The following is a 20,900-nucleotide window of genomic DNA, read 5'->3' on the forward strand; positions in this document are numbered from 1 at the left end:
AGATATGATAGCACCTTACAAGAGCTTGCTTTTGAAACACATCCAACATTGATCTTCATTAACATATAGCTTGTCATAATAATGTGAAAATATCTCTATAATAGAACAGATTAGTCAAATAACAAACTTGCAAAGAGGTAATGTTATTACATTGCTGCTTCATGATATCCCTTTTTATTTCCCTAAAAACATTAAAAAACTGATTCCTCACTCTGCCATTGAAGCTTCTGACCAGAAGAGGGACACATGTGTGTCAATGTGCTGGCAGTGACTCTTCTGTACAAAGTAAATCAGAAATCCTCAGGACAAGCTACCATGAGGAAATAAAGTACAATCAAATCAATGCATTTACTGTTGTCAAGAAAATCCTTTGTCGTCTACGACGTCAGACCTCTTGGGGTCACATTAATTGGAGGAACGCACTTTCCTGTCTTTGAGATGTTGGGGAGGCCTAAAGTTGTTTTCCATGCGTGTCCTCTGATCCTCTTCCTCTCCGGTGAACAGAAGCGTCCTTAACTTGCCCAGCTGCATTGGAGAGACAGAACAATATTTTCCCCTGATATTTTTGCAAATAAATTACATTTCTGTTGTTAAACAGGCTCTGTGCTCCATACCAGACACTGGTGAGACTGTGTACGTTATAGTCAACAAATTCCATTAAAAGACCAAAACCAAGAATACAGTCATCTGTCCCTAGTACATTGAATAGTATGGGATATATTCTTTATGCCCCTTTTAAAATGTAAAAAAACAGCCACACATAAAGCCTCTTTCGCCATTTCCTTTCCAGCTCTATGAGGGGAAATTAAAAACAAAATAATACCCTGTTATGCAAGAGCTTTTCCCTGCTGGGTCTCCATGCAAGCATTTCTCAATTAAAGCCCTGCACACATCCAGCCATCCATCCATCAGGATAATCAGCTGGAGGGGATCAAAGGCTTGAGACTGGAGTCATAGGTAGTGAGGCCAGTTGCCGAGCTTAAGCCTCACCCCCAGCTATGCCACACACATGGGTTTACAGACAGATCGCTCATGGCTACACCCAAGGTGCCACCGTCATTATAACTCCTGATTCCTCGTGTACAGTTCTCAAGTTAAAAATGTGTGAGAGTATAATCCAGAGGCTGGCAGCGGTCGCCCCAGAGCCAGCTCACAGAAGGGCCTGGAAGGCATGTGCTGCAGACATCCAGTTAGTAAGCTTAACGTGTCATAAACCTGGAGTTACCAGACCTAAACTTTCTGATTCAATTCAGTGCAAAAGACAGGAGGATAAAAACCAGGTCAACCCTACACACGGCATCCCCCATGAATGATGCTCGCTCTGGTCTCTAAATAAAGCATCATGCTTAGTAAATATCTGGACATGCTACAGCATAGAAGGAAACCCACCCCCACAACTCAAACATGGCATACTGATGCTCAACTTTGGACTGACAGCCAAAGAGGCAGTGGATCCTTGCAGCCTAGTGGAACATAGCCAAACAGTATGCAGGCCAGGAAACATGGATGTCACAACTGACTGATCAAGTGCAGCATCCACTGACTTGCAGCTGAAGCATACCAGTACATGTCTTCAGGTACAAACTTCTGCCCTTTACATTTAAAAACTGTACATTTTGAGAGAAAATTATAAAAATATGGGTGCAGATCATTGGCTACAACAAAAATATGAAAGTAATCATTAACACTCGATAGCAGAATTAAGAAAAAAATATATTAGGTGTTTTAAACTTATATAGAACTGTAGATATCTCTTTTTAAGCAGTGGTGGTAGATCTATTATTATTATTGTTTTAGTCAAGGAAATAGATATTGTGCCAGAGGGGTTTCCCACTACTGGATTGGGGCTAATCCTGTGTATGAATGGCTGTGCCACATGACCTGGAATAATAAATAACTACTACAGTGTTTTACGTGCTGAGAATCTGGCATCTATTAAAATTAACAGGTTTGCAACACACATACACACACACCTGCTTTTCCGACACTGTGATTGGATCCTTCACGACGATCCAAATGACGCTCTCGTGCAGGGGGGGCGTGGTCAGTGATCCCAGGTAGGTCCAGTAGTGGAGGCTGCTGGGCAGGAGGCACTTTGGGTTGAAACCTTTGAAATCTGCGGCACTGCCCTGTAACAGAAACAAAAAGACAACAGCGTTTTTAAAGCGGCAATGATGCTGAGAGCAAGTCATAAACCACAAGATTATTACAATTAATAAAACCCAGTATAGTGCTCACCTTAAACTTCACCGTGTACAGAGCGTCTGTTAGCATGTTGAGCCATCTATGGTCGTCACCTGTCTTACGTAACAGATGAGATTGCTTTTGAATTGGAGTTGTGACTTTCAGAAGGAATAAATATTAAATATTTACAAAAACAATTTAAATACTACAAAAAAACATTAAAAAATAAATCACACCTGTTAATTTTTGTTGAAGCTGACACATATCTAAAACATAGGTTGCAGTACCACAACACTGGTGACGGTGATCATAAGAGCTTTACAACTCTAATCATTTTTCTCTTATAACCTCTACAACCTTATGAAAACACCTCCCACATTGGAGAGTTTTCAGCAATTCAAAAAGGGGAGTAAAATAAAATAGTAATTACTGCCATCCTATTCACACAAATAATGCCAGTGGTGCAAAAAAATAGAATTGTGAAAAGTTAGGATAAAATTCTGAATAGAGTATGGAGTTGCTCGACAATAATACATCATTCTGCCGTTGACTCTGTTCAAGTTGCCATGACCTAAAAAAGAAACTGTAAAAACTGTTACAGAAATACAAAATGTAGAGCAAAGGGGGCACAGGGATAGAAAATTGGAGTGCACTTAAGAGAAAAATCATACTTGTAAAAAGATGCCGAGGACAGCGAGGCCGTCAGGAGCTGTGGCCGCCTCTCCAAACGTCTCGTACTTGACAGCATTCCAGTGTACTAAATGAAGCTAAAGGGGCAAATAGAAGGACAGAAAGAAACAGAACTGGCTTTTATAGTGAAATATATTAAATCAATTCACATGCCATTAATTGATTTATTTCATACCAACATATGTGACCACATATACCTTACTTCTGTGATTTGGTGATTAAACGCTGACACAGTGATGTATCGAGACACTAACCTCAGAAGCATAGCTGTTTCCTGAGACAGTGTGCTCAGAGCCATGGCAGCCCTTTCCACCCCAGTGGAAGTGAAACTGTTTCAGCCTGTAGGGGTTGTCAAGAGGGCCTCCCCGGATCACTGTAGAAGATGAGATGTAAAGAGAAATAAAATTAAAATATGGTTCATCATTCACACCCACACCCTTCTCCACTGTCTGTGGGTGCTAGGCAAAATGCTTTCCAGCAAAAAGCTCCACAGAGCATCCCGTGTGAGCTTAGTACCACTGCAGGATGAGTTAACTTGTGCAACCCAGCATACTTTATTCAAATTCTAACGCCAAACTGAGACATGAGCGCCGACAGAGAGACGACCTGATTCACCAACAAATCCATCATAAGAGCTCCGTGGCACAAGCTTTAGTTGGAGACGCAAATAGAAGCTAAATAAAGCAACGTTATAGCTACTTTTTAGCTTTAAATTCAGGATTATTGGCCAACAAGAATGAACAGTTCTTTAATATATGTCATGAAGACGTTCAGCCCATTATCAGAATAGTACAGACCGTTTTCAGAGCCTATGGCTTGCTCTGCTGGGTATGCACGCCAGTCTAATCTGACTGTTATTCATTGTGATGCTGCTGACATCCTTCTGACAAACGGGCCACACCAGTCCAGGTCATATTAGCTCGGCATGAATGGAACAAGGAGCAAAACATTGGTCTGGTCTATATTCAAATATAGATGTGGATGACCATACGAATAGTGGGATCCAATAGAATAAAATCTGTTAAATAAAATGTATTATTTATCTTGAATATGGGGCAATTATAGCCATTAAAAAATAACTGATGTGTTGAATAGGGTACAGTTGAAGGTGTTAATAATGTTGTAAAAGCCAATGTAAGAGCTATTTATTAATATTATAAGTTATTTTTATTCACAAGTAGTATTGTTTAATTATAGTTGTTAGCTTAGTTAGGTTAGATTGTGTTGATGTATTAGGATAGTTTTTATTTTTTATAGTTGTTTACTTAGTCTTTAGATTGGTTAGTTAATTGGGTAATGCTTTGGGCACCTAGTGTACTTAAAGGAGTAGGCGGGTATAGGACCGGGATTCACTTGAGTAGGCCTATGATTTTTTTTTTTTACCAGCATCAGATCAGCTCACGAGGGAGAGGCAGCATTAGGGGTTCTTTGTTCTTTTGTTTGTTTGCTTGTTTTTGTTAATTTTCAATAAATATCAGTAAAATCGGACTCCCGCATAGACCCTGCATTCTTTTAGCTGCGTCATATACAAACCTACGGTGCATCAGTGGCTTTTTGATTTTGATTTATTTTCTTTGATTATGTTCATTTTATTCACGAGACAAATGGCCACTATACAGCCAACATTAATAATACTCGAGAGAAATGCATTAATTATAAATCAACGTCTGTCATGTTTGTTATTGAGAGCCAGATCTTTGAGCTCATAACATATTGTTAAAAGTTTGTATTATGCTATTGTCCACAGATACTTTTAGTCATTGTATCATCCTTTTCTTACCAAAAGAACAGTGACACAGAACACCGTCACATGTGAATATGTGTACACCTAGACTGACAACAGCAGGTTTAGGGGATTTGGGCACCTCATATGACCAGCGGAGAAGTGCTGAGAAAGTGCATTAGTTTCCCTACAGGTCTACACCTTCATTAATTACTTTTGGTGATAGTTGCTTGCTTGCGCTGAGGAAACTGTCTGAGCCAAACAGCCCAACATTTCTGAGCTTATCATTCATGTTAATGACAGGGTGGTTAACATCCACCCAGTGATAAAAGCAAATGGGGTCATAATAACCATTGAGATCACCTGAGGTTATTATCTCTTGTCCAGCAGACAGATGCTCATACAGTTAACTGCTGGATGTATTTCCCTGCAGCATAATCAGGGGTTTATTTGTAACCTTTGATTATGGTCAGTTATGCACATGGTTTGCACTTTTTTTTAAGAACCAAGGTAATCCCACATTTCAAGCTTATGTTTATTCAGTGCATATTTCCACTGCATGCGATTGACAACAGATATGCCAGCATATCCCTTTGACTGTTATCTCAATAGATTCAATCAATAATTTTCTAATGCAGTCATAGGTCATGTCATATCAACGTATAATCTCTGCCAAGACCATTCACATTTCTATTTTTAATTGTCATTTTATGTGTTCACCACATCCAGACCCAAGAGTGACCTCTGTAGATTGTGCAGCTCTAAAAGCAGAATGCATTTGAACTGGTTGTTGGTTTGGTTTGTAAGTGGGATTTCTGAAGAAGTAAATGCTAAAGAGCAGATTTTTCTTACCCGAGCGGTCATCCGAGTCCTCAAACTCCACAACAACAGAGTGTCCATTGTTGCCGATTCTGATGGAGGTACACTGATCGTAGTTCAGGACAACCGGACCCAGACTGGGGTCATGTGAAGCCTGATGAGGGACAATGTCAATGGGAGACTGCCGGTCCCCCTGGGCGACAGGGTAGTTTTTGTGCCACACAGAAGGACCTTATCATTAAAAAAAAAAAAAAAGACCATAAGAAAACAAATAATTGTCTGCAGCCTTAAAACACTGCAGCTTGCTCATGTGGTGAAGATGAAGTCTACTTTACAAACAAAAAAACAGATTTACTGGCTCACAAAGATAAAAATGTTAACCTAATTCTATATAGAGTAACATTTAGGGTCAACACAGCTAACTTAAATCTTCTCTAAACCACAACTGTTTAAGGTCCGTTTCTAAAGCAACATCTTACAGGTCGGAAACAAAATCAAGATCCCATGAATAAAAAAATAACTCAGTGATCAATTGACTGTGTCTCTCTTTCTCTCTCTTCCACACCAAACATGTGCCACAGTAAGTGGAGCAACTTGCCTTGCATTGGCCTTGACACTGATGAAACGCAATGTCTCGCACTCAAAGAGTCCAATGCAAATCGGGTGGAAAGTCAGTTCAAAGTGACAGCAGGCATCCCCTTAAGCATGTGGCTAATCTCGCATTAACAGCGGTGCTCCTCTCCGTGGCCCCCAGCGAAAATAAACTACAGTAATCATGCATGTTATTGTCGGATATAAGGAGAATCACCTACACTATACATCTATGGGAAAGCAGTCAAGAAACATGCATGCTGAGAGATCTTACCGTCCTCTTTTCCATATCCCCAGAGATTTCCTGTCATTGTCCCTGCAAACGGACTCAAGTCTGACCAACTTGTAGGCGTTTGACTTCTGCGCTCCGGTGCGCAGGTGGAGGACGGACTCGGATATCAGACCCTATTGATGAAGGTTATGTAGTGGCCGAAGGGGAATGTCAATTATCCCTTTTGCGAAACGCCCCTTCACACCCACACACACGCGCGCACGCACACACACACACACACACACACACACACACACACACATACACGCATACACGCACACACGATTTACACCTGACTGAGCTTTTAAAGCTAGCTGCATTAGGTCAGTCCTTTATGGATGAATACTATTATGACTCTATACAACATAATGTATTTGATATCCTAAAATTCTAATGACATATTTGATCAGCTACTAATTGGACAAAATCATCAATACAGACCATGGATTAGAAATACACAATTTCGAGAGAAAAATGACACAAAACGAACTACAAATAAATGGTCATATAACCGAACATTATCTGCTGTAATACTATTTCTTTATTATGTATTATTTTTCGTCGTTGTTTTGTGCGGCTGTTTTAAATCTTTGGTCGTAAAAAAGTGGTCCTCAAATGGAGGTACGTGTACCCCTGGGAGGACGTGAAGGCAGGTGTCAGGATTTGCTGCTTGTCTCACACTATCCTTAGGTTGGTCCTGAAGATACAATTAGCAATTTGATGATATCACCGTGGACTTTGGGAAATGTTTCACTAATTGTTGTACTATAATAATTGTTCGAGGTAGTACAATAACATATTTGTATGCATACATTAGTTCCCGATGAAAGCTTCTTCCTTTATTATTACCACAATATTTATACTATAATTTAACTTCAAAGTCTCCGAATATGGGGGAGAATGTGTGTCGAAAGTGCGCCGCCGGATTTTAACACCGGTATGTTTGTGTCGAATCTGCCATAGAGGAAGTTAAGATTCGTTCGTAGACTTCACTCATTGAAAAGATACCATGGCAGCCACCAAAGCCTCCAAAGAACAGAAATACGACAGGCAACTCAGGTACATTTAAACTGAATCGTAGGTTTCTTATTCCTTTAGCTAAATGTCCTGCGACTCCATTTGAGAGGTCCCAGCATCGACATTAATGAGGCTTGAGAGCGGACGTTAGCTAGCATTAGCTCGCTGTTTGCGTTGTAGTGAATACAGCATCGGTGAGCTAACACGTTAGCTGGAAGGCGAATGGGAAGGGTTTGGTGTTTGGTCTGCCAAAAAAAAAAGCCAGCTTGTCTAGTGACGTCCTGTGACACTACAACCACTTTGTTAGCTATACAAGTGTAACAATGGTAGCCCAATGCTGTAGAAGCTCTATACTGTGCACGCCTTGCTAGGTGTGTTTACAGCGCTTCAGGGTGAATTGTATCACGAGCGTTTGGTGGCAACACATGTCCATGTTGTGTTTCAGACTGTGGGGGGACCATGGTCAAGAATCACTGGAGAATGCACACGTTTGTCTCATCAATGCCACAGCAACTGGGACGGAAATACTGAAGAATCTAGTACTTCCAGGTGAAACAGATGGCTTGTTGTTGGTGAGGATGCTGCAGGAGCTGATGAAAAGCATCCGTGTAATTGAATTCATTGATCTCTTTGTCAGGTATTGGAGCATTCACCATAGTTGATGGACACACCGTTTCTGGGGAAGATGTGGGAAACAAGTAAGACCATGTTGTTGTTTTTGACCTAAGCTTGAATTGAATATGTGGTGTATTCACAGTTGACCCTCTTGATCTTGTCTTGCAGTTTTTTCCTGAGCAACAACAGCATTGGAAAGGTATGTCTCGCTGAAGTAAATTTGTGTTTCAAACTCCTGTCATGTTTTCCATCTTGCATCTCTCCTCCTCGGTTATTCATAAAGTAGGTCATTGACCTATGTTTTAATGTTGCAGAATAGAGCACAGGCTGCCACGGAGCTGCTACAAGAACTTAACAGTGATGTCTCTGGAAACTTTGTTGAGGAGGTTGGTATTTAAGTTTTGACATGATGTCACAACAGTAATAATGTTTCAGTATGAACTGAAAACACACATTTTTATATATCATAACAATTACAATATTTAACACACATTAAACATGGTTATTTTTAATTACTTAAAAGTAGATCTATGAATACTACATCCAACTATCCATTATCTTTAACCGCTGATCCTGTTCAGGGTTGTGGGAGGGGGATGGAGCTGATCCCAGCTGACATTGGGCAAAGGCAGGGTTTACTCTGGACAGGTCGCCAGACATGGAGAGACAGACAACCATCATATTCACACCAATTAACCTAAGCTGCATTCCAATTAACCTAAGCTGCATGTCTTTGGGTTGTGGGACCACACCAACGCCTCTGAATACTTCATGTGTTGTTTAAATATGTAAAGGAATTGACCAGTGACATTGCTCTGATAGTGATGGATCCCTCTGTATTTTGTGTCTCATCTGTAGAGTCCAAACAAGCTTCTGGACAACAATCCAGAGTTTTTCCACAGGTTTACCATCGTCATTGGGGTCCAGTTGCCAGAATGGTATGAGCTATAGTTCATCTTTACTCTCACTTTTTATTGTCAGAACCTATAGTATGCTGAATTAGAATTGTTTTGTATAATTTCAAAGAAATATCTAAATGTCCATCATGGATGGAGCCTCGAGCACTTTGGCTGGGTTTGATGTTAAAGGAACAGTGTGTAGTCTTTAGGGGGATTCATTGGCAGACATTTAAAATAATATGTATATAGAAGTTCAACTAATGTTAGTTAAGAATGAGCCGTTTATTTCTACATAGGGTGTGGCCTATTTAGGAGTCCCCCATGTTACATCGCCACATTTTCAGTTTTCTGTCCAATAAACCTGTCATATTTTCTCTGACATCCAACAGCACATGTTTGAGGCTCGGCTCCGTTCTGTGGAATGCCTCTGTACCGTTCCTAGTGTGTAAAAGCTACGGCCTGATCGGCTACATGAGACTGGTGGTGCAGGAGCATTCAGGTTAGTTCAACAGCAATTCACTTGGAATCGCTTCTCATATTATGACACTGTAACACTAACACATTCTAAACTTTTAACTTGTATAATTGATACAGGGGTAATGCTTTAAATTCACAGTTTAGCATCAACTCATGAAATTGCAAATGCATTACTGTGATGAATAACATGTTACCCCTTAGTCTAATATAGTATTATTTACATCTTATCTGCCTGTGTCCACACTTTTTGGTATCTCATCATTTCACTGTGGCTCATAGTTTACACGTGACATTAGAAGTTTTAAAAATATTTATTGACATTTTGTTTTATTTTATATTGTATTGTTTAAAGAACATGACAAATACATTAACTTCACAACCCTGATCAAAATTTTTCTTTTGTTCACAATTTTTACATTTTAGAAGCAGAACTAATAAGCACTAGAGTAGAAGCAATAACATCAAAACACAATAAAATTAAAAATACAATAAAACTTCCAGGGCCTGCCTGTCATTTTACTCAATCTTACTTCATAGATTAGCTCGGATCTGAACTCTGAATGTTTAACGGAAGGCTATTCCACAGTAAAAAAAAAACTAACAAGGTCCCAGCTATGCTCTTTACTTGCATGAGCGCACATTGGCCCTGGTGTTGTGACCATGCTCTTCTCTTCAGTGATTGAATCCCATCCGGACAATGCCTTGGAGGACCTGAGGTTACACCAGCCTTTTGCCGAATTAAAGAACCACATTCAGTCCTATGACCTTGACAGCATGGACAAGAAGGTGAGTACTTTAGGTTCAGCTCATTTGTTTAGAGACATTAGTCAGTTTAAACTGCACTTCACACAACTGATAGTACTTCATGCTTTTTATTTAATCTGCAGGATCACAGTCACACACCGTGGATCATCATTGTTGCCAAGCACCTGGAGAGATGGCTCAATGAGGTACAGCACATTTTATTTGACCTCCCCAGTGCCACGATGTCTGACAAACACTCAATCACTGCTATGTATGCCTCACTGCTTTTGATCTGTTGCTGTACAATAAAATGTCACTCTATTTTGTCATTATAGCACAACCGTCAAGCACCGAAAAATTACAAGGAGAAAGAGGCCTTCAGACAGTTTATTCGGGAAGGTGTGTGTGAACCTTTGGATTGTATTTGCCTATAAGTTCAGTGACTTGGCAGTGGGACATGAATTCATGTGTGATGTGTGTTCCTTCAGGGATCCGGAAGAATGAGAACGGTGTCCCAGAGGATGAAGAAAACTTTGAAGAAGCCATTAAGAATGTCAATACTGCTTTAAATCCAACCAAGGTGTCAGATCTCAAACACTCTTGGTTGTGTCTCATTTAACACATCTCACCTTTCACACCCCCAATCAGTCCGTTTTCTATCGTGTAACGGTTGACAGTCAAGTCTAGTGAGACTCCCCCAGTAACGTCTTGTGTTTTCTGCAGATTCCCAGTGCTGTTGAAGACCTCTTCAATAGTGAGGAGTGTAACAACGTCACATCACAGGTTTTTACTTTTTATTTTTCCTGATACTATTTTATTAACACACACATTGTCATATCATAATTTCAGAAACATTTAAAATGATTTTTGAAGTGTGGAGTATTGTGTTGGTGTGTGTGTATTAGACCCCGTCTTTCTGGGTGATGCTGCGAGGGGTCAAGGAATTTGCTCTCAAGGAAGGCAATGGAAGCCTACCGGTACGGGGAACCATCCCAGATATGATCGCAGACTCTCAGAAGTTCATCAACCTTCAGAATGTGTAAGTGTGAAATACATGGATGCTAACAATGGAGATAGATTTGTAGAGGGCACATGAGCAACAGAAAATAACAACAAAAAAAAGATCTGATGTGGTTCTATGTCTCTCCTTCTAACAGGTCATAATTTGATAATGTTTTTGTTTTATTTCAGTTACAGGGAAAAGGCCATGCAGGATGCAGCAGCTGTTTCTAAGCATGTAGAATGTCTATTGCAGTCTATTGGAAAGGTAGGTTATTCAGTAGTCGCCGAATAAAGTTAGTTTAAGTTAGTCTGAAACAATCTTGAAGAATAGAGGGCTTAATTCAATCAATTAATGTCTACTAAAAAATAAAATAAAACAATTTGACCATATTACTATACATTTAAAGGCTAACAATTAGCTGCTTAGATGGTTAATATATGGACATCTATCCAACAAATGGTGGTTAAGAGAAAATGTGTGACAAAAACAGCACCTACACCAAAATTGGCTGTTATTTCTGCTCTTTGTGTTGTCATTGCTGCTTTTGAGTCAGTCTAGCGTGCAGCCATGGTCGTATTCAGTTATTACAGCATTATTACAGCATTATTACATTTTGCCCTGAAATACTCAGTTCATGGATGAGCCCTTTGCTACTGACATAATGTATTTGACTAAAAGGGAGTTCCACTGAATTTTCTTTTACTTTCCACCAGCCACCAGAGAGCATCTCTGAGAAGGACATCAAACTGTTCTGTAAGTATTAAAAAGTATACATGTTATTATTCAGTGGGTACATGCACACACATTTGATCTCAACCTGATTAATGCAATATTCTATCTATACTACATACTATATTGAGTGTTTTTAGAGGAATATATTTAATATTGAGATGCAGAGTACATAAGTACATTGGGGAAAATAAATCTCTACTTCAAATAATGCAGCCTTTAATTACACTGCCTGAGCCGATTATTCATGGTAATTAGTGTATCCATATAAACGGACCCAATGAGGATTTCTTTTTAGACAAACATGTATGTACACAGATTGGTATGCTGCGGGAATCAAAACTGCCTCACGCGTGCATTACTAATTTAGCAGCTCTTCAAAGCACCATGCCTGTCACGTGTTGCCATCATGCAGGCGTGTTGCCTTTTCTGACTTTAAAAGGTTACATTTTTCCGAAGATAGAGAGATTACAATTTGTAATGCTGCCGCTGTATGCCCCTTCTGGACTCAAGATAACTCACTCTGCATACAAGTAGAACGTAATGTGCTCTATCGCTGCACCTGCAATAAGTAAATTGCTAACTGTCTGTGTCTAGGTAAGAATTCATCCTTTCTGAGAGTGGTGCGCTGCAGATCTTTGGCTGAAGAATATAGTGTGGATTCAGTAAATAAAGATGAAATCAGTAAGTTGGAGATTCATTTACTTTCTGATTAAACTGTTCAGTCTTGTTTTATTTACTAAATGATTCACCTATTAACAATGGCTGTGTATCCTCAGCCTCAAGCATGGATAATCCAGATAGCGAGATGGTCTTCTACCTCATGCTTCGCTCTGTTGATCGCTTCTATCAACAGCACTCCCGCTACCCAGGTAAAGTCAAGGTTTATACAGATCTCTCTTTAAAACTTAAAAATATCAGTCTAAATCTACTCTGCAGAATTGTGTACGGTACCTTGCAAAAATACTCACACCCTTAGGGATGAAATATTCTTTAAAAAATAAATGGTATGCGGTGCATGCCTATGTATTTGCTTTGATTGCCCTAAATACAATCTGAAGTCACATAATTAGTTAAATTAAGTCCACCTGTGTGCAATCAAAGTGTCACCTGATCTCAGTCCACATGCTGCTGTTCTGAAAGGCCCCAGAGTCTGAAAGGCCTCTAAACAAGCAGCACCATGAAGACCAAGGAGCTCTATAAACAGCTCAGGGATAAAGTTCTGTAGAAGTACAGATCAGGGTTGGGTTATTAAAAAAAAATACCAGAAACATTGAACATCACACAGTGCACCATTGAATTCATTTTTGCAAAATGGAAAAAATATGGCTCCACAAAAGAGAAACATGTTTGGAGTTTTCCCAAAGGCATATATGAAACGCCAAACATGTTTTCTATTTTTTTTTTGTCTTTAAGGAATATCTGTGTTCTGGCCACTCTTTTGCACTTTTGCAAGTTAATGTAGATCATTCCTCCTAATGCCAGGATACAGAAACACAATTATTTCATTAGTCTCATTTATGTTTCCCCCATCTTTAACCACATGTCCTCTCTTACCAGGAGTTTATAACTACCAGGTGGAGGACGACATCAGCAAACTGAAGCTGTGTGTGAACAGCCTACTGCAGGAGTACAGCCTCAACGTCAACATCAAAGACGATTACATCCATGAGTTGTAAGTTACAGCCACTCTTGGATTTACTGGTTAGAGTGATTAAGACTGTGCCAAATAATCATGAACCTTTTTTTATTACCCCATCTGCAGCTGTCGATATGGTGCAGCAGAGCCACACACAGTTGCAGCATTTTTGGGAGGTAATATTGTATCTCTCTTCAGAAATTAATGAACCTAAGACACAGCGCTGCTAAATCCAAAATGCTTATGTTCTTTTTCGATCGCATTTCTGTAGGATCTGCTGCTCAAGAGGCCATCAAGATCATCAGCCACCAGTTTGTGCCCTTCAACAACACTTTTATTTACAACGCAATGTCACAGACCTCTGCTACCTTACAGTTGTGAATTCAGTTAGGGATTCTGCGTTTGCTGACAGAAATTATTAGAGAAAACAGAGGAAAGAGCCCAGGAAGACTAGCAAAAATATTTAAGTAAAAAAAAAAAAAACGATCCCAACTGTGGAGCAGTCTGCAAGGATCGGAAAATGTTATTTTGAGATTGGCCTCCGTTATAAAGACATTAATTCAGTGCTCCTAAATGCATGCTGCGGATGTGCTGTAACAACTTATTACATCTAAAGTATTAATGATTTCTTTTGATTAAACGCTGGTTAAATCAGGAGTTTAGTAGGTCTGAATCTGTCTGCAATTAAAAAGAAAACCTGCCTTGTCCTTTCCTGGGCTCCGAACAAAAGACCGACTTGCATTAATAAATCTAAACTGTAAAATATATATCATATTTGAATGGGATAACTGCCAAAAATGTGTGCACTAAAAATGCTTATCATGCTGAATATCAGAGGTCACAAGTTTTTTTTCGACCATCAAGCTTTTTTTGATTCCTAAAGGTTCTTGAAGGGTGAAATCAGAATAGCACCCAATTTTTTTTCTTAAAACCTTTTTAGTGGCAAAAAGCTGGCGCTGAAACTTAAAAATTCAAAACAGTCATGTGATATTTTCATTTGTGAAATGGATGAAGATTACAATGTAGCAGCACTTTGTTTACTGTAGTCACAACGGTCACTTATTGTGGTGTTTAGAACGAGGTGGAAGATTTTTGGTGAAAATGAACATGCTGTATGTAGTGTTTAACTCTCATGCATTGCTATAAAACATTGGATATTTAACCTCAGCATGATTTATTTTTAATACAAAAGTGAAGTTGAGACAAAAAACATGCATGACAATGCAAAATGTATTTGTCCCTTGCTCATCGGACAACTTTTGAATTGCACCTGTGTTCAAATAGTCTGGTAAACACTTTTAGTGTGGGTTTGTCACTTGTTGACTTATTTAATAGTTGAAACAAGGATTACACTGTCATTTAACCTGAATAAATGTTCGGTGACAAACGTGAGCTTCTTGAGAACCCGTAATTTGGGAGTTTTATCCAACACCAGAGGGCGCCCTTTCATCTTTTACTATTGAACATGTAGTCCCAAGTTTATTTCACATACCTTGTTCAGTGACCAATTCCTGACCATTAGAGACAGACTGCATTTGACATAATCGGCTGTAAGATGTTTACACTTTACCAATATTTCTCAATAGCTGTCTTGAGAAGCCTTGAAGTGCAGAGGACGCTGGTCGTTGTAATGAGAACGATCGATTAGGCGGCACGGAGTGCTGCTAGAGAATTATGTTATGAGGGTCATTGTGATGCAATTGTTGGGCAGGGTGAAGGTTGTCTCTTTTTTTTTCTTCAGACTTTGGCAGAATGACATTTTGCCGTCAGCAGATCTTTTCCTTTTATTCCCCCCCCCCCCCCCCCCTCTCCCCATGCAGCGATCTGTCGCACAGTCTCACATTCTCTCTCTCTCTCTCTCTCTCACTCACACACACACACACACACCCCCTCCGTCTGAGAGAGGATAGAGCTTGTTGCCAAGAAGTGCTCTGGCCATTTCTGCAAGATCTCCAGCTCTGGAAGATTTTGTCCACTGCCTTGATAGATTATCATGTGTCCATCCATCCACCCACTGCCTCTTAAGATTATCCTGTAGTCGCAGTGCCAGGTTTATTAGGCCACACCAGATAGCTTTTCTTTTTGTTACGTTAAAGACTGAACAAAAGTTCAGTAAAATAATGTACATAATGTCATGAAGTATAGTAATTGTTCAACTCTGCCTCTGCACAAATAACTTCTGTTGTACAGTTTCAACTCTTAAATGCAAACAATGAGGGAATAGGGTTTCCTTTAAAACACTAAATATTACATTATTTGAGCAATTTGTCGTCTTAGTCATTTTATTGCTTGGTTCCACAACACATCTGAGGGTATATCTTTGTCTCAAGATGAGTTTCATTGTTCTAATATGTGTTGGTAATCACATGACCTATAGCAGTTGTCACTGCTTTTAAGGCCCTTCAAACTCCTGAACATCTTTTGATTAACTTGTAAGCTGTTTGACATCTACTCTCTCTGGTTCTTTTTCATCATGTGACTTCAAGACACTGCAGAAGGGGCACACGGTCAAATTTTGATTAATGCCTCCAGCCAATTTGTATACAGCTGTGTCAACATCCAACATTGAGTGCTGACCATTTTAAAAACACCAGGATGGCTTCAGTTATTTCACTGTATCTGCTTCACTGTCAGTCCTGACAGTGGCTGGTGTGTCTCCTGTAACCTTCACTCTTGTTAGGATGACTACTGACTAGAGATAACAGACGCAAACAAGCCAAGAGGGTCTGATGCAAACATTGTGGGGCCTGTTTTGTTTTAAATAGTGTTATTGAAGTATTCATATGGTAAACAAAGTCAAGAGGACCTACAAAGAGTACGAGTGTAAAAAGGTAAAAAACTGATAGAGGGGGGGGAAAAAATACAATTTGATAGATTTAAAGGTTGGAAACATGAAGTTTGTGTGCAAAATACAATATAAACAACACAAATAATCCATAATTCATTTCATAAAATGAAGTAATGACATTTAATTCATGTCAGTAAAAAGCATTTATCTTACAAGAAAAATCTTTTTTACCAGACAATGTGTGAGTTAAAAGTGTTGCACAGTGTCAGAGAAGTCATGCTTGTACACATTCCTGTTACAGGCAGTACAAAAAAAGGGAAACGTGTCTACTATGTAATGTTTCAGTAAGTAGCAGGTTCATAGTTTGGTAGCACAATGTTACTATTTTCCTCTGAGAACTAATGGACATGAATGCACATTTACTTTTAAAAAGATGGCAAAGAGTGTATTTCTCTCCTTTCAGTTTTACCCTAATACAGGATTGATTTCGTCATTTCAAATTGACTGGTTGTAAATTCTTTGAGCATGGCTCTTTGCTACTTCCGTTCATGTTATGTCATGTTTATTCTCTTAAGCTGTCATGGAACATGTGCCTCTTTTCATAGTTAGCCTCATGGCTATCGCATGCCGGCAGGTGAGGACTTCAGGACACAGAACCTTCAGCACATACATGTTTCTCCTGAACAACAAGCAACACAGTCCACAGTAAAGTAGGAGGGTTGATTCAGATTATTAGTGAGAATAAAAATACTGAAGCCAGCTAACATTAGCCACAAGCTACTGGTCATACCAGATTAAGTAGGACTGGCGCTTCCTTTCAAAAGTTACATAGTCTCACTTTAAACTTACCAGAACATACTTTTGGGCCACTCGGGGGCTGCAGAAACAAGATGTCAACGCACCATCTAAATATCAGTAATTAAATTGATACGGGGAAGTTTCAGAAGAGATTCGTATCCACTGTTCTGTAATATTGTACTTCATTTCAGGCCAATCATAACACAATCAAACCAACTCACGCTTCGTCAACCAAATGTGTCATTGTAATTCACAGGCGACAACTATAAATGATTTGTAAATTTACTTGAGAAATTTGTTTTACAGTGAAGTTGGATTGGGGGGAAATTCACTCTGCCTCCTCTGTTGCAGCCATTCATTATCAAGAATTCAGCTTCCTTGCCCAGCTTGTAACTGCTTTATCTTGAAGCCACAGGAGAGGTCTGACAATAGATAATGTGTGCCTCCCCACTTGTGTGGGTGTGTGTGTGTGTGTTTTGGGTTACTGGGGAGGAGGGCTGATCGTTAATGCTAAAATCAATCAGTAAATCAGAAGCACAGCCTGCAGCTGTGCCAATGGTGATTCTCTCTAGAAGCTTCAAGCAATATCGAGAGAGAAAAGGGGGGATGGGGAGTGGAGTGGGGGAACTGGATGAGTCATTTTAGGGAAATTGAAAAGTAAAGGTGGCAGACTGGTGGTCATATCTCTCACAAGGACAAGGGCTGTACGTCCCTTTGTCACACCCTGTCACTAGATGAAAGGTTGCGATTTACAAACAAAGAGAGGACTGAAAGAAGAGAAAGGAGGTTGAGGGTGATGTCTTCTGATGGCTCATAGCTGTTAGTTTGAGCCTTTTACCTGGCTGAGGTCCAACTAGTGCACCTCCTCATGAGGCCCAGGCTGAATTAAAACCGGCCTGCCAGAGCCGAGTGGAGTATTCAGTGTGTTTGCTTGGAGACTGCAGGAGGCCGGCATACTTTAAACCTCTCAGGGGTCTGCTGAGGGCCTCTCCATTCTTCCTACAAACAGATGGAGCTGTGACTAAGGAATGTATATGCACAATACATACAGACTTTCGTGGAAAGGAAGGAAAGACACAGACAATATAACAGTAGTATCAAAAACCATCTACAATTAAACCTGATGAATACAAATGACTTGCCTGAGTGAGTGAAAATGTAAGTAGTGTTTAGAAATAATAAATTAGTCCCACTGTACATGTTTCACTGTGATGTACACTTATCCAGCAGTTGAAGGCAGCCAGAGTCTGTGAGGGTGGAGTTGTCCCTTGCTGCCAGACCTTAATGGTTATATGCTCTCCAGATGCATTGTTAATGAGTTCATGTAACACAGACGCATAGGACAGTTCCAATCCACAGATTGAGGAGGAGATATGAGAATGACCTTTGCCAAAACTGGAAGGTAAACTTCCGGTATATTTAGAATATATTCGGAATGCAATGCAATATACAGTATGCAAACATTACGGTACAGTACAGTACACATGCACACATACAGGCAAGCAAGCAGGGAAGAGAGTCTGTGCTGTTTCCCCAGCTCAGCAAAACAAACAGCTTACAGAGGGGCTCAGATCATGAGTCGGAGCTGTTGACAAAACCTTCTTGTGACGTCAGTAACAACACAGAAAGTTGTAAATCTACGCACTTTATTGATTAGTCCATACAATTATGTATTCTAATTCATTATTAATTTGGGCATTGGCAGATAGTACATGTGGTCAGTTTGTGCTAAACCTTTTATATACTATAAATTAACAACACGAAAGGTAAACATCCTAACAACAATACTTCAACTGTGTGTGTGTATATGCGTGTGTGTGTGAGCGACGTGCATCTATCTGTGCGTGTAAGATGGGCTGTACAACATATTTAAAGTGCAGTCCACGTGCGATAACAATGATGTTATGTCACTGAAAGATTTTAAAAGAGTGCACCAATATTATGAATCAGTCAGAACCGGACTGAGGCCGAAAACAAAGTTTGTGAGGCTCCTGTGAACATTTCTTCAACCATTGGAGATTTAAAACATTGTGGGATTATAGTTATTAGTATCACCTGTTTCCTGCGATGGAAAGTTAGTGTCAGCTGTGAGGAAAATCTGATCACATCAAACCGTAACCACACTATGGCCTAAAACCTTACACTGATTCTGGAATCTCTTTCGGTTTCATAGATTAGCCATCTTCTCCTTTTGTGCTTTGTATTTTATTTGGGGCAACATAGGCAGGGGCATGGGAGGGGGTTAATTGGTTTATTGTCTGTACACATTTTCCCTCCATTCATCTAGATTCATGTTCCATTAGCAGCCGGTCCTTCAGAGAGTCTGGAAGTCGGCATCTCCAGATGGGGTCAGAGATTCAGTCCCTCCTGCGAGACCTGGGTGTCACGTTACACTCCTCCAATGCACACTTAGAGGCGCACACACACACACACACACACACACACACACACACACACACACACACACATATGCCTATATAAGCACCAAAAAGTAGCACAGACAGCCACTCTGATTAATGGGAGGCAGAATATTTGAATGATTAATCTGCAGTCTGCCCAACTTCCTGGTACGAGTTGAATAATACACACGTTTTGATATTTTAGACATTCAGCCGATGTCCATATCTTCCTATCTATGTTTCACAAAGCTGTGTAAAACATTGTAAGTGGAAGCATGTTTGCTCATATACTTTCCTTCAGAGGTACATGAACGTGCTGTAGAGTACATTCTCCAGGTGCCATTCTTATCTCTGTCGTCTGACATTCTCATCGCTGAGATCAGTCGGGTACGAGGCGCCTGGAATTTCATTCTGGAGTAAAACACAATATTCCTCTGTGTCTCCATGTCTATGTGTAGAATGCTTTCGTTAGATACTCATCTAGACAAATAATGTCCTCTCCTCAACAAGCCATTGTCAGGTCCTTTTCTATTTTTACCGGTAAAGATGTGTGAGATTTGATCTGATCCAGGAGGAAATTCTGCTTCTTTCTCAGGAAAGTAAACCTCCACCAGCATGAACCTCACAAACACCACCAGGAGAGACGCGTGCACGAGCTACTCTTTGTCTTGACTCATTTTTCAAGACAAGCATTAATGAGGACCACCTGTTTGGTGAAGCCACGACACTGAAAACACGAAGACAGAGAACTATGTCAGCAATGTGGGCAGTTTATGGAGCTTCCAGGTGGTGTTTGTGGTTGTGTAGAACTTGCATGATGGATATTGTTTTAGTTATACACCCTCGTGTGTAAGTTGTGTGTTTTGCTATCCATAAAGCACGCCATGGAGATCCAGAGTTGTGTGTGTGTGTGTGTGTGTGTGTGTGTGTGTGTGTGTGTGTGTGTGTGTGTGTGTGTGAGAGAGAGGGATGAGCTCCACAGGGGAGTGTTTATGAAGAGAAGATGTTCAGGGTGAATTCCTCAGATAAGTGACATGGCCTCTTTCTGCTCTGGATGAAGGAGAGCGCAGCACACCGCAGGCTGTATATGGTAAACCTCAAAAACACATGCGCACACAAACTGCAGCCCATTGGTTCATAGTGTGCAGTGCAAAAGTGGGTTGTAAAAGTGTTTTAGAGTGATGCAACATCACTACTGCAAGACCAGCATCCAAAAGAAAAATCAGCTGAATATCAGCCTGTTAGCGATCTACCAGATGTGTTTTGTGATACACAATTCTAGGAAAAATGTGTCATTTATAAAACATGGTACCGCCGAACACCAAGGTCAAAATCTTCCACATCCACACACGCACTCTGGGAGTGGGTAAATCAGCTGCATGGGGCCCTATACATGGTGTCAGGCTCAGTTCAGATCACAGCATTCTTCAGATTCCTGCCTGTAATTATACCAGTAGGTCTGATTCAGTTTTATATTTTGTAGCGACCAACTGGGAGGACGGTGCAGATCATCG

The 20,900-nt window shown here is 40.1% G+C and overlaps 2 protein-coding genes across 2 annotated transcripts; one reads left to right on the forward strand and one right to left on the reverse strand.

Moving 5' to 3' along the window:
* Positions 1 to 405: 405 nt before the first annotated feature.
* ca7 (carbonic anhydrase VII) lies at positions 406 to 6,318 on the reverse strand (the record flags this gene model as incomplete). The annotated part of the gene is made up of 7 exons (XM_079217289.1): positions 406 to 525; positions 1,974 to 2,129; positions 2,239 to 2,301; positions 2,856 to 2,951; positions 3,129 to 3,247; positions 5,450 to 5,647; positions 6,282 to 6,318. 7 exons carry the CDS (start codon positions 6,316 to 6,318, stop codon positions 406 to 408), a joined length of 789 nt encoding a protein of 262 aa, XP_079073415.1.
* A 969-nt stretch (positions 6,319 to 7,287) lies between these two features.
* On the forward strand, positions 7,288 to 14,776 carry nae1 (nedd8 activating enzyme E1 subunit 1; the record flags this gene model as incomplete). The annotated part of the gene is made up of 20 exons (XM_079216613.1): positions 7,288 to 7,337; positions 7,741 to 7,844; positions 7,933 to 7,993; positions 8,079 to 8,109; positions 8,225 to 8,296; positions 8,769 to 8,848; positions 9,199 to 9,308; positions 9,963 to 10,072; positions 10,174 to 10,236; positions 10,366 to 10,429; positions 10,519 to 10,610; positions 10,754 to 10,813; positions 10,936 to 11,069; positions 11,222 to 11,297; positions 11,747 to 11,786; positions 12,360 to 12,446; positions 12,542 to 12,634; positions 13,323 to 13,437; positions 13,528 to 13,577; positions 13,673 to 14,776. The coding sequence occupies 20 exons, from the start codon at positions 7,288 to 7,290 to the stop codon at positions 13,780 to 13,782; spliced, it is 1,602 nt and encodes a 533-aa protein (XP_079072739.1). The 3' UTR covers positions 13,783 to 14,776.
* Positions 14,777 to 20,900: the final 6,124 nt, after the last annotated feature.

The sequence above is a fragment of the Taurulus bubalis genome (assembly GCF_910589615.1).
Source record: "Taurulus bubalis genome assembly, chromosome: 4".
Lineage (NCBI taxonomy): Eukaryota > Metazoa > Chordata > Actinopteri > Perciformes > Cottidae > Taurulus > Taurulus bubalis.